Source organism: Python bivittatus, unplaced genomic scaffold (genome assembly GCF_059951505.1).
Source record: "Python bivittatus isolate LINGU-HERP-01145 unplaced genomic scaffold, Pbiv_v1 ctg000020_np1212, whole genome shotgun sequence".
In the NCBI taxonomy this organism is placed as follows: Eukaryota; Metazoa; Chordata; class Lepidosauria; order Squamata; family Pythonidae; genus Python; species Python bivittatus.
Genome location: NW_028277030.1, coordinates 105,566,391 through 105,580,468, shown reverse-complemented (window position 1 = coordinate 105,580,468; position 14,078 = coordinate 105,566,391). Strand labels below are relative to the sequence as shown.

At 38.2% G+C, this 14,078-nt stretch overlaps 1 protein-coding gene across 4 annotated transcripts in view; it reads left to right on the top strand.

Moving 5' to 3' along the window:
- Positions 1-14,078, top strand: part of LOC103049048 (calpain-13-like) — a 100,206-nt gene that overhangs the window by 7,339 nt on the left and 78,789 nt on the right. For all 4 annotated transcript variants that reach the window (XM_088145863.1, XM_088145852.1, XM_088145845.1 and 1 more), the window contains exon 2: positions 7,968-8,189. In XM_088145863.1, coding sequence (XP_088001989.1) covers positions 7,968-8,189 — 222 coding nt within the window. The remainder of the gene's footprint in view (positions 1-7,967; positions 8,190-14,078) is intronic.

The window sequence follows — 14,078 nt, the reverse complement described above, 5'->3', positions numbered from 1 at the left end:
ACTGTCAGAAAGGTGGGGAAAAAAGAAGTGGCCGGATTTAAATAGCAGTGGGTATAAGAGGTGACTGCACTCTCCAGTTGACAGAGGGCTATCAACTACTGAAAATGGCTTTATTTTAGAATACAGTAAAGATTCTTCTCTAGTCAAGTTATCTTCTGTCAAGTTAGAGTCAGGGAATCTGACAGCAAGATTCAGTGAAGTATCTTTCTAAATAGATTTGTGTGGCATTACATTATGCAACACAGCTTTCTGAATAAGCTTTTGATAGTTGATGACTTTAATTCATTCATATTCTTACTTTTAACTTGGTTTAATGTTTAATGTAAATTGCCCAAAGGTTTTACTAGTCATCTAATTATCATCAACATCATCATAGCTGGTTAAATAGAAGGACCTTTATCTGGAATTGAAAAGATAAGAGAATCAGAGCTAGATACAAGGAGCAGCAGAGAAATTGGACCCAAGCTGATGTGGAGTCTAGACAAGCAAGTGTATAAAGGAAGGAGTATGGGGAATAAATAGGGAGAACTTGAAGTCTTGGTAAGGGGAAGGGGGGCAGATATGACATTGTTAGTATTACTGAAACTTGGTGGAACTCATGATTGAAATATAGTGATAGAAGAATATAATTTGTTCCAAAGAAACAGGCCCTGCAAAAAGGGAGTGAAGGGTATTGCATTATATGTAAAGAATGATACACTTGCATAATTCATGACACTGAGGGTAAAAACCTTGCTGAAAGTATCTGGGCAAAAATTAAAACAAAAATGAAAATCCTGCAGGTTTGGTCTATAGATTTGTGCCAAAGGCTACCCAACCAAGCTGAAGATATAGATGAAATCTTCACAAATCAGATGGTTGGGGTGTCCAGGAAACACATTACTTTGGTAATGGGGAATTTCAACTACCCCAACATCAGCTGGGAATCAAATTCTGCAGCAGGTGGAGAGCCAACAGGTTCTTGATGTGCCTTGCAGAAAACTTCAAGGTCCAAAAAATGGAAGGGACAGCTAGGGGATCAGATACACTGGACTTAGTACCTATTAATAGGAAACATTGAGGAAGTAGAAATTGTAGAAACTTTGTGAGAGTGACAATATGATTCTAGAATGCATTACACTACAAGAAGAAAGAACTGAAGACAGTCAGATTACTGTTTTAAATTTCAAGAGAACTTACTTGAATAAGCTAAGGGAAAAAGTAGGAAGGATTTCATGAATGAAAATCCTGAAGACAAATAACCTTCAGAAGGGTTGGAAAATTCTGAAGAAATGAGATAATTAAGGCCCAAACACAATAGCAAAGGAAAAAAAAAAAGGAGATACCTAAAAACTAGCAGATTTGCATAAATAGTTCTCCAATAAGCTGAAAAACAGCAAGAATGAATTTTAAAAATGGAAAGAGAAGCTTATATGAAAAACAAAATATCAGAGAACAGCCTGGATCTATAACAATGAGATTAGGAAAACTGAAGTTCAGCATGAGCTGAGGCTTGTAATCAACATCAAAAGTTAGCAAAAAAGGATCCTTTGGGTATGTGTGGAACAAGGGGAAAGCCAAAGAAGTTGGTCCACTAGTTGGAGAAGATGGTGAGAGTCAATAGAGAGAAGGCTGAGCCCCTTAATGTTTACAGTAAAACCTTGGCTTGTGAGCATAATTCGTTCCAGAAACATGCTTGTAATCCAAAGCACTTGTATATCAAAGCGAATTTCCCCATAAGAAATAATGGAAACTCAGATGATTTGTTCCACAACCCAAAAATATTCATATAAAAATGATTACAATACTGTAATATAATACAAAATAATAAAGAGAATACAAAATATAAAGAAAAATAAAACAAATTAACCTGCAGTTACCTTTGAAAATTTCTGCCAAACACCGCGGCCTGAGACCGAGCATCTGAGCATGGGAGATGATCGCCTACAATCCCGCAGCGAGAGAGAGAAGAACCATTGGCTCAGTTGTGATCATGTGATGTTCAGCGTCACGTACTACTCGTATTGCAAGACATCGCTCGTTTCTCAAGTTAAAATTTATTAGAAATGTTTGCTCGTCTTGCAGAATACTTGCAGAACAAGTTACTCGCAATCCAAGGTTTTACTTTCATGTATCTTTTCACAAAAGGAAAAAGTGATCCAACTTGTCAGAAGCCACACTGTTGTGGGCAGATAAGAAATGCAGATCAAAAGGATCTCGATAGACTTGAACACTGGACCCTATCCAATAAAATGCAATTCAATGGTGAGAAATGTAGAGTTCTGCGCTCAGGTAGGAAAATCCAGATGCATGGGGACAAAATAAGCGGTACCTGAGCTGCATCAACAGAGATATAGTGTCATCTTCACAGGAAGTGATAATTCCATTCTACATCACACTGGGCTGACTACAGACTATATTGTATCCATTTCTGGTTATCCCAATACAAGAAGAATGCTGAGGAATTGAAAGAGTGCAGAGAAGAGTGACAAAGATAGTGAGGGGCTTGGAGGCTAAATCCTATGAAGAATACTGTATTAAAAGAAGTGGGCACGTTTAACTTAAAGTAGAGAAGGCTAAGGGAGATGTTATAACATTCTTCAACCTCTTGAAGGGCTGTCACAGGGAAAAGGATGTGGATTTATTTTCTATAGCATCTGAGGGTAGGACAAGGGTGGAAGCTTTATAGAGATATCCAGGAGGAATTTTCTGATAGTAAGAGTTGCTAAGCGGTGGAATAGCCTGCCTCCTGGAATCATGGGTGTTCTGTCATTGGGGGTTTTCAGGTGAAGGTTGAAACTAGATAAGAGAATGCAAACCGCAGTCCCTGTAATGTTCAAGCTATTCTTCTGGTGAATAAATGAATCTGTTCTATTAAATGCTTGTATGAGTTCTGTCTTCACTAGGAAACTTTGCTTGGAGAAAGAACTTCTGTGGAAAATTCCACAGAGAGTTAGGGAAAGGAAATTTGATAAGTGTTTTAAGTAAGGATCAATCTCGTTTCATGACTGCATTTCTTGTTCTGAAGCACATGTATATAATTTGTATAGTATCTAACCATACCAGAGAAGCATAGTAAAATCTCACCTAACATTTTGTTACAAATAATTGTCTTCTGTTGTAACCCCTTTGTCTCTAACTATGCCGTTCTCATTTCTGTCTACTAATGGAATATCCAAGGTAAGTAGACTAATGATACCAATTCCTGGGAGCAAAAATTGTAGCAGCAAATACTGAGTTTCAAGAAGAAGACAAAGACAAAAACAGAGACAATAATAATGGCAGCTGTAAGAAAGAGGAGACAGTTTGTGGCTTAGCTATATACTCATCTCAGAAACTGTTGGAAACAGTAATAAGTATTCTAAGGATAGCAATGGAATACAGATTAATAAAAAGAATGATTAAAGAAAGTAATTATTTTCAATAATAATAATAATAATAATAATAATTAATAACTGTATCAAGATGAAAGAGATTCTTAAAAAGCTGGAACAAGGAGCAGAAGCCAGAAAGAATTGCAAACTTCTGTTTTGGTTTGGAAGAAAAATAATAATGGTAAAGGACCAAACTTGGCAGATGTACATGTGAAAAGGATCTGAGCCTCTTGATGGATCCCAAGCTAAACATTAGCCTGCAGCATTATGCAGCTATGAAAAAAGTACATGCAAATGCATCAGTAGAAATACAGTGTTTTTCTCTATTTTGCATTAGTCAGACAGCATCTGGAATATTGTGTCCAGATCTGGGTGTCACATTTTAGGAAAGACACTGACAAACTGTGGCATGTCCAGAAGAGAGCAACTAAAATAATAAGGGGGCTGGAAGGAAAAAATTACAGGCAATGGTTAGAGGCACTGGGTATGTTAAGCCTGGAGAAAAGACTATGGAAAGCTGTGTTAGCTGTATCTAAAGGGCTGTCATGTAGAAGACAGAACATAATTGTCTGGAGCAGTTCCAGAAAATAGCTCAAGGAGCAATGGGCTTACGTCACAAGGGTAACAGGAAAAAAATCTTGATAAGAATGGAACAGACTGTCTTGGGAGATAGTAGAATTTTTTTTGCTGGAAATGTTTAAACAGAGACTGATGGTCATCTGCTAGAGATCCTGTAGTAGTGGATTTTTACACTGGGTAGGGGATTTGACTAGAATAATCTTCCAATCCTTCCATTCCATGATTCTTTACTGTTAACTGTCAACATTGCCCTCTTTTAATAATTGATGGGCAAGTTCAGGACCTCTGTTGTCCCTTCAGATTGAGGGCACCTTCAAGTAAAGGACTGAATACTGATAGTTTTCAGGTGGAATACACATCAACCGAGGAATGGATTAGCCTAGGAAAGCAATCATGGAATATGAACTTTTGTGTACAGCTCTCGTTCAATGTGCCTGGAGAGGTACAGTGCCCTCTCCTGTGTGCCTGGAGCATTGGGGCTGATGTGCCAGATCTATTCTCATACTAGCAGACCCCAGAGTTTTCATTGCTGCACAGTTGTGACTTTGGCCTGTTAACTTTTCCCTCTTGTGCAGACATAGAACTCCAATAATAATAAAACTATTTGCCATCTATTTTGTCTTCATCTTTATTTACAACTGGGCTTTGGTTTTTTTATTTACAACATTCTTTTGGTGCTCCTTCAGTTCATTCATGTATGTCTATCAAATTGTTTATCAGATTTGTTTTTAATTTATAATTTCCACAAAAACTACTATCAGTTATCTCAAAATGTTCTTTTGTCCCACTTAGCTCTGATGGTTGCTTCGGATTTTAAGTGTCTATTTTGTGTTTGCCTTCAGTCATGACTTATTTCTCCTTGACAGACACTCATTTTGTATATGAATTTTCCCACCACAATTGAAATTTCCAGATATATCACTTGCAATTTATCTATTATTCTGCACAAGTTTTCCCAATTGTACAGACTTGCTGACTGGTACTGTGGTTGGCAATATCCAAATGTTCATTTACAACAGGGCATCTTTTACATGTAATTTGTTAATAATGGTTTTTGGTTTTTAAGATTAACTAGAATTTTGTTCATATGATACAGAGAAGGGTATCTACATAGAGAATAGAAGGTGGGGGGAAGAATCTCCAAAACAATCTTGTCCAGGTGATTAAAGGAGAGAGAGAGACAGATTAACTTATATAACTTAATTACTGAAGCAACTTTTCAGTCATTTGCTGAGATACCACTGCCTAAAAATCCCCACCATATAACAGATGGCATTCCAGCAGGATACAACTATATATGAGCAAAGAGATGGTATATGAGTAATTATGGCATTTAGAGATGATATGCATACATGCATAATTGGAATGCAATGCTTCATACTCACTATTTCATCTATTGAAAACCTTGCCAGGTATCACACTGGAGATTTTCTCCTATTATTCTAATTAGTTGCTTTCTTGTCTTATGAGATTTTTTAGAATGGAGAAGGGAATAGATGAGGTGGGTGAATCCCTGGGATGGGCTCCAGGGGCTGATGAAACAAATAGCTTGCCATAAACCTACTTATAAAGATTAAAATACCATTCCAAAAAGATACTAGATGGTCACATGACCACATCACATGGGTCAATGAACCCACCATTTTTTTACACCTCCAACAAAGAAAATCTGATGTCCATCTTTTCAATAAGGACACCTCATTCAGATCTCCAGCAAAACAAAGTATCCTCCAAGATCTGCCCAGCCTTAGTAACTACTGTTATAGAGGAATTGAACACAGATACCTCTTCTCTTCGCTTCGCTTTACTTCTTACATAATCAATTCCCCACCTCAGCATTATGATGTGAATCACATATGTTAACCTGCCAATGCCATGACCAGTATTGTTTCCAATTTATTGAAACTGACTTGTAGAATTCATTACTGTATGCATTAGATCCTTTCAGACAACCAAGAGCCATTTATTTTCTGAACTCATTGATGATATCTGAGGGGAATATTAGAAAATCTCCAGACTGCAATTAAGTACTGGCAATTTTAAGTGACTTCTAGTAATCATTATAAAATTATCCAATGCAGGATACAGTTAAAAAAAAAAAGGGTATGCAGCTTGTTGGTTGGGGTGGGAACTTGATGGACTTGTAATCTGAGCCATTGTGACTCTTCTTGTCTTCTTAGAGTGGACAGTACTAATCCAGCTAGACTAACGAAAAGCAGCTTCCTACAACTGCAAGTCTAATTATCTGGGATCTCTTTGGCCTGTGATCAGCATCTTTCCCCCTAACAAGGAATTTTAAGTTGCAGGAAATAGTGCCTCTGACATTTGTTCCTCTGCCTCCCCCAACACCCTTTTTTATGAAGTTGACAAGGCTGTTCTGCAGCACAGAGGATAGCAAAATGCCTTATTTTCTTCACTTCACTTGCTAAATTATTCCCAGTGTGTTAAACAATGTAATTAAGCACACGTGCTCACATGATAAAAGTTCTTTCTGTTCTTCATCAAAAGGGAGTGAAAAGAAAGATTGGGCATGTGTCAGCCCAGCCTTCAAGCTCTGTTAGTTTTAATTTGGGCTGTGGAATTAGTCATCAGTTTTGCTGGGACTGTATTATAAGAAATAGATCTTTGCATGCAGTGGCTTGAGCACTGTTGCAAATGAGTATTTGTTAAGGGGAAACCATTCTCTTGTCGTGTTATGCTACATTACGTAAGATTTATTTCCATTGTAGTAGAAATGGAACCTGGAAAAGAATGTTAATTCTTGATGTCAGTGGAAGCTTATTTTTGAATGTCATCCAATTTCTTCTTTAAAAAGGAGCAGCTTTCCTTATTTAAAGTAATGTAGAAATTAATTAATTAATTAATTAATTAACAGAAAATATACCTTCTTGGCAGAGAGTTTATAGCTGTTCTATCCCCAAGTGCAAGATGCAAAATCAATCTGCGAAGAATCCAGCTCTAAATGAATTGCTTGAGGTCTGCAGCCATCCAGTTCATGGGATGAGGGCTTAAAGAAGTCTGAACTATGGGGAGGCTTTGAAGTTGGTGTGAATGCTCAGCTATATAAAGCAATCTAATATAGAGTCATTATTTTAGTCAGGTTCATAATTCATTTTCATCAGATCAGATGCTGCCCAGTGCTTGTTAATTATCCCAGTGGTTTCACTTTTATTGGGCAATGCATTTGAAGGCAGAAGCAACTGAATTGGAAATTTCCATGTGAAGGAAATCCTGCTTGAGACAGATCCAGTCCTGTATGTGCAGGGTCATCAATTGCTTCCCCAAATTGGCAGGCACATCACTCAACCGTGGACTGTACACTTTCATTTTTCCTACATAGCCCAGCTGCTCCTATCAGATCGTGATCTTTCGCAGGGTATTTAATCAACCTGATCTGCAGAGAATAGGAAGAAGGACTCCTCTGGATTGTACACATGCTCTACCTGTGAATGTTGGTAGGAGACTGGGAAAACAATCAACACATCAGAGGAAGGTTTAATCGTTACTTATCTCATAAAAGGCGGCTCAGTCCTGGTTGCAGAAAAAGCCCAGGAAGAAGAGATTCAAAATGTTCCAACAGACTCTGCCTGAATTAACTCGCTAATAAATGAGGAATGGAAGCTCCAATCACAGTTTCCAAAATTCTGTACTTTACTCCTAATCTGAGTATTAAACACCTTATTGAAATCTGGACAATTTTGCTTCTTTGGTTGTGCTCTGTTATAAAGGACTTGACACCACCCTCCAAAAAATGTTAAATGCAGCCCTGAGCTACCACAATGTCATCAATCCCTGGGTTAAATGACTAATCAGTCATAAGGAAAAAAAATTCTAGAAAAAGGACCCACTATTGACTTTTTCCTATTTAAATGATAATAATTGCTTTTACATTTCTCTGCATAAGATCAGTGCCCATTTCAGACAAATCTAGGTCCTCTTGGTTTGGTGATATGGAAGTGATTTCTTTTCCAGTGAGCTCCAGTTCTTAGACTTGTCAGCTAATGTAATTCTTCTCCATTCCTTTTCTCACTCTAGGAGAAGAGCAGAAACCTGCTTCTTGGGCAAAACCCAGCAGCAGAAAGAAGTCCCGATTTCCCATTGCAATTTAACAAACAGGACTTTGTTAAACTGCGAAACGACTGCCTGGATCAGGGCCTGTTGTTTGAAGATGACACATTCCCAGCAAATAACCATTCCATTGGACTTGACTTTCTTCGAAAAGAGAACCTGAAAAAAGTACAATGGTTGAGACCACCTGTGAGTAGTGATAAAACCTGTTGTGCCCCTGGGGTATCTGTATATGTGTGCAGTATCTATGGGAATTGCCTGCTTGACATATCATCCACTCCTAGGTTCTTGATGTACAGGAAACAGATGATAAGCACCTTCACAACCCAAACTAAATCCAAACTACTTCTCCTTCTCCTTAGTTTGTACCTGCTTGCCTTCCTTCTTACATTCCTCTTATGAGAAGCAGCCATAATTTGACAGTTGCAAATTCTGCTGTCTTCCTCCTGTCAGTTGTTCATTGAATTAAGCCCAAAGTGCTTTATTTGATGTTGGTCTTCCAAGGGAAGAGCTTACTTCCCCACTTTTTAAGCCTATGAAACAGAGTTTGAAAGACAAATCAACTTTGAATCCCAAAGAGCATTTCTCTAAATCCAACAATCAGCAGCCTGATACCTTCCATATATTTTGGACTGATTTATCATTGTCTATGCTGCCTGGGACTGCTAGGAACTGCAGTCCTAACTTTCTGACTAATCTAACTCATCCTAACCTCTTTTCAGTAGCCAAACTAGTTTCACTTAAACCCATCTTCACCTCTGTAATAGAATTGCCCAGTTAAATATCCAAGTCTGAACTGCTCCTACCACCTTCTCTGAATAGCCTATAGGTCATCTCCAGATAGCTCAGGTGCTAATTGCCTTCAGTTCTTCACTCAGCCATCCATCCATCCATCCTTAAACACACTTGGCTTTAAAAAAGCTACCACTATAAAGTCAGCAGACCTGAAGGACCAGATTGGGGACAGATAATCCAGAAGAACATCTATCTATGTGGTCACTAAGGGTTGACACCAACTTTGATGGCATTTTTCATCATCATAAAGTCAGCCAATACATTTGAACAATGTATTGGTTGGAATAGCAGCATGTAACTGGAGTTTTTAAAAAATCCTTAATTTGGAATATCCAAAGGATTTGGAGTATGATAACTGGACTCCTTTTGTGCTAGTTGTCTCCAGGACATTCTTCAGTTTTGCCTAAATGTGGTCAAAATTTGGCAAAGGCACTTTCAAGCTTGATGCTGCTACCAACAGTTAAGCTACTGTAGTTTAAATACCTCTTGACATAGCACTTGAAACTTTCTAGAAGTTGAAAGGTGTGATAGCTATTTCCATATCATTAGTAGCCAAATTTTAAGAAAGAGTGCTAAGTGGTTCAAATGTATCTGTGTTCTGAGAGTTAGGCTGCCACTATGCACACATTTAATAGGGAGAAAGTCACACTGAATTTATGTCTGAGTAAGCATGGCATGGATGATTCTGTTATACTTTCTTATCAGTATGGAGTATCTCACCCTTCCCCCATTACAGCATTTCACTTTTCCTCTTTCTTAAAATTAATGAGTAACAAAGTTTACAAGAGTCATTTCCCTGGCTGTTTTGTAAAGGGAAGACAAATGGTGGAGCTCAGTTGCAGACCAGAAGCTATTTTGCATTTAAAAGGCTACTTATGTGATTCTATACAAATTAGTAAAATCTCAATGTTAATTTTAGTTGAAAGCTCCAGTGAGCAATTACATCAATCCACATTCATCGAAACATCCATTTTGCCCAACAGTCATGTTGTTTCTCAGCTGATTTTCTTTGTTTCTCCAGCCCAAGATTAGCTTTTGAAAAGCGATGGTAAAGAAAGAAGAGCGTTTCAGTCTAAGATGTTCCTGCTTGTTTTACATTTTCTAAGTCATGCCATATCTGGTTATTTAAATGACAGATAACATTTTTTTTAACCACTGTCATCCTTCCAGATCCAATATAGCAGTTGAAGAGAGAAGCAGGTTTCAATTTTATCTCATGCATTGACAAGAGAATTGCCAATTACATTCAGAGCCTGGAATCTTTATAGCACAAAGCAGAAAGAACACAGCTTGATTTGCAGATGCCAGGCAGGGCTGACAGCTAGGAGCTGCTTGTTTTGACTTGTAAAGTGAGCCAATTTGACAACAGGAATCCCCAAAGGGAGCAGGATTGGAACACAGAACTGTCATTCTTGACACACCCTGAGTTCCCCACCCCTTATTCATAGGTGTAAATCATTGGAGCCATTGTGATTTATTATACTTAAAAAGATAATGTTAACCTCAAATTGAGCTCTCAGCCCTAATTAGTGCATTCCACACAGTTTTCTTGGAAGAGGTATGCCATGGCTTTCTTCCAGGATTTTTCAATGTTGCCATTGAGCCAACTGCCCTAGAATTTCTTGATGGCTTCCCATCCAAGTACTAACCAAAGCCAAATCTGCTTTGCATATGAGTTCAGCTATAGTTTGCAGGGGCTGCCACCTGCTGAAGTAACTTGGTTTAAAATTAAATTTCTTATGAAAAACATAATCATTTGTTCCAATTCTTTCAAAGGACAACACATTCTAGAATTCATTGGAATGTACTCAGAGTAGACATGTATTGTGAAGTTCTTGAAGTTCTCTGAGTTGCCTTCTCTTCCTGCAGACAAAAAGCATGGGGGAGTGGAGCTGTTTATATATGGTAGCTTGTCTTACCAGCCTTGATTGGAGTTTCTGCTTATCTGGGGATTGGTTAATAGGTGTGTGATGAGGAAGGAGTTGTTGGGGTCCTTTGCTTCTTTCCTTGAACTTTGGTTGTTTTCTTTCAATTAGAAACTGAAACCACCAAAAATACAAGAGAATTCCTAGAGGCATGGCACTGGCACTCTGATGAATCAGCCATTAACAGGCACATTGAGATAAGCATAATCTATAAACTATTCAAGGAAGCGATCTAAGGTGAAAGAAAAAGGCAAACAGATCTAAACACATCCTTGCTCATTATACCCCTATTAACCAACACCAGAGAAATACCCCACCTCAAAAGCAAACAAGGAAGAAACAGTACCCAGTCAAGGTTGGTAAGTCAAGCTACCACATATAAACAGCTAGCACACTACTCCCCCATGAACTGATGTTACCTAGCGTGGTAATGAAATGTATCCAGGAAGAAACACAAGCTCAGAGAATACCAGAACTGAACAACTCAGCCCTGAGCTACCTATATTCTCCACTATGGCAGACATGTATTGTGTCATTGATTTGCCCATAATCAAAACCACACAACCCTGTGTGTTATGCTTAAAATTAAAAATACTATCTTTTTAAAATCTAGAATACCTTTATGTAGAAATTTGATACTAATTTACACTTCCATCTGAAAGGCAAAAATCCAGTCATTTGTGATATTGCAGAAATTAACACTGACCAGATAGCTACATCATTGATGAGGTTAAATGAAGGTGCCCTTGAATCGAGCTGAATCCCTGATAACTCTGCAGTTTTCTTGGCAACAGTATGGAAGTGGTTTATCATGACTTCTTCCAGGATGATTTTACAACTTTCCAGTCTAGCCTATAGTTCTGATGTTCTCTGGTCATCTCCCATCCAAAAGTTTACCAGGCCCAACCTTGCTTAACTTCCACACAAGATCACTCAGCTACTTCCCCCTGCTGAGACATCTTTGTTATACATGCACAATTCATTTCACCTTTTAAACACCCTTTTAAAATCATCATGGCATGGCTAAGGGAATTCTGGTCCATGCAACAATCACTACCGGTTTAGCACCAGGCGTTGCCAACTTAGTGCCCTCCAGATGTGTTGGATTATAACCTCCAGAATCCCCAAGCAAAATGACCAAAGGCTAGAGAGGTTTAAACCGCTTCCTTTTTAGTATCAGTGGATGCTTAAGAACTCTTTCCTTTCATGTTAGTCTCTTCTGGGCCTCTGCCATTTGAAGAATTTGGAAACATAGGAGTGAAGAGACCGGGGCTGCTAATCTTTTTGCCAGCTCCTGCAGCTTGATTGGCAGATATTAGCAGTAAACTAGCTGGATTTTATGCCATTTTGGCTAGCTAACTCTTCATTTATTTTAAACCTGGAAATCAATTAAAATGCTAGATGGGGATTACTATAAATGTAATCCCCATCAAATGTGTGTTAAAATATAATGTTCTAGCTAAATTAAGCTAAACAATATTAATTATTTTTATTTCATCTATTTTTAAAAACATTTTAAGTGTCCCTGTCCCTTAAGGAGGATAACCCACCTATGGTGTACTGAACGTGCTATCAAAAGCTTTCATCACTTAGCCTCCCTGTCTGAACCTCAACTGTTTATCTATTTCATTTCTCTGTTCTGAACTTTCATGGACGTGCTCCACAATGTGGGGATCAGAAGTTTAGATGCCCCATTGAGAGGCCTATGTTAACTATTTCATTTGGGTTTATCCTCAGTGACCATTGTTATTTTTTTAAAAAGTCTTTGCTAATATTGGGGTTTCTTTAATTGTTTTAATGTGTTGTAAGCTGCCAAAGTCACATTCATGAGGTGAATGGTGAAAGAAAGAAAGAAAGAAAGAAAGAAAGAAAGAAAGAAAGAAAGAAAGAAAGAAAGAGGGAGGGAGGGAGGGAGGGAGGGAGGGGTGAGATTTTCTTTTGCAATAGCTTTTAGATGATGGGTTGTCAGAGAAAGGGGAGAAGGAACATGCTTTTTATGGCTCTTTCATAATATCTTACACAAAAGTGTCCTTCATAAGCACTATCCATAGCAACTTGCCTCAAATTTCTCATGTCTAAATCTCTCCCTCTCTCCTCCATGTATTTTACAGTAGTATAGTCTGTGCCAGCCAATCAAAGATGCAACAAGAATCAAGTGTATGTGCTGCCCGCTATAGAAAAGGTTAATAAAATCACAAGGGATTTTCTGACAAGTTTTTCTCTTTGGCTGAATTCTGCCCTGGGAAAAGAAAACTGACCTGAGGGTACTGAGTCATGTCCTTTTTGAAAAGGTCTCCTGTGGAGAAGCTGAATTAGTGCAAACGCTGTTGCTTCTTCTTCACAGCCATCAGTTACAGTCCAAAATCTGCACTTTATTCAGATAAATAGGTAGTGACATGTCTTTCATGAAAGAGTCACAATCAGGAAATGTTACTCCACTTCTATTTGAGCTGAGGGAATGCTAGTAACAACTGGATTTTTACTTAGGGATATGGAGTAAGTAGGCCAAAAAGGCCCACTGGTGCTCATAAAAACACATCAAATTATATTACATATAACACAACAGAAATAGTATTGAATAGTTAGGAGCCCAGCTTCCTAATACTACTGACTGGTGGTGATGCTGGTAATGGACTAATCCAAAGGGGTACATAGCCTTACATGCTGAGAACAATGCTTTTCTGGATTGCACTCCAGAAAAGAAGTAGGACCAGAACAAACATTAGATGCAGCAAGGAGAATTTAAAAAATATATATTTTTACTTAAATTAATTAAACAGCTACTATGAGTATTTTCTATGCATCTAAAATTGTTCCTCTATCAAAAATTGAAGCCAAAAATCACCTGAAACAGATGATAAATGAATCTACAGTTACTCAATGTTGCTAGGGTTGAATCTAAGTCTGTTTCTTCCCATACAAAGTTTAACAACCTCCAGACACTGAGACAGAACGTCAACAGTATCACTTGGTTGGCCTGGGTTAAGATATGCAATTATGTATGTTGTGCATACTAATGATATCTAACCCCATGCTGTCAGATGAACTTATTCAGTGGCCCCATGTAAATGTTGGAGCAAGAAAAGTGTTGACCATTGAAGAACCCCATAAAACAAGGGCCTCAGGATCAATTTCTCCCCTTTACTAATACCAACTGAAACTGACCACAGAGAAAGGAGGAGAACCACTCTCAGCTCTCAGACACAGTACAGAAAGATTCAGTGATAAATGGTATTGATAGCTTACCAACAGATCAAGAAGTATCAGGAGAATCACATCATCCTCCATCCTGGTTCTGCCAGAGGTCATCCACTAGCACAATCAGTGACATCCTCAGTACTATATTCAGGGTTGAAAC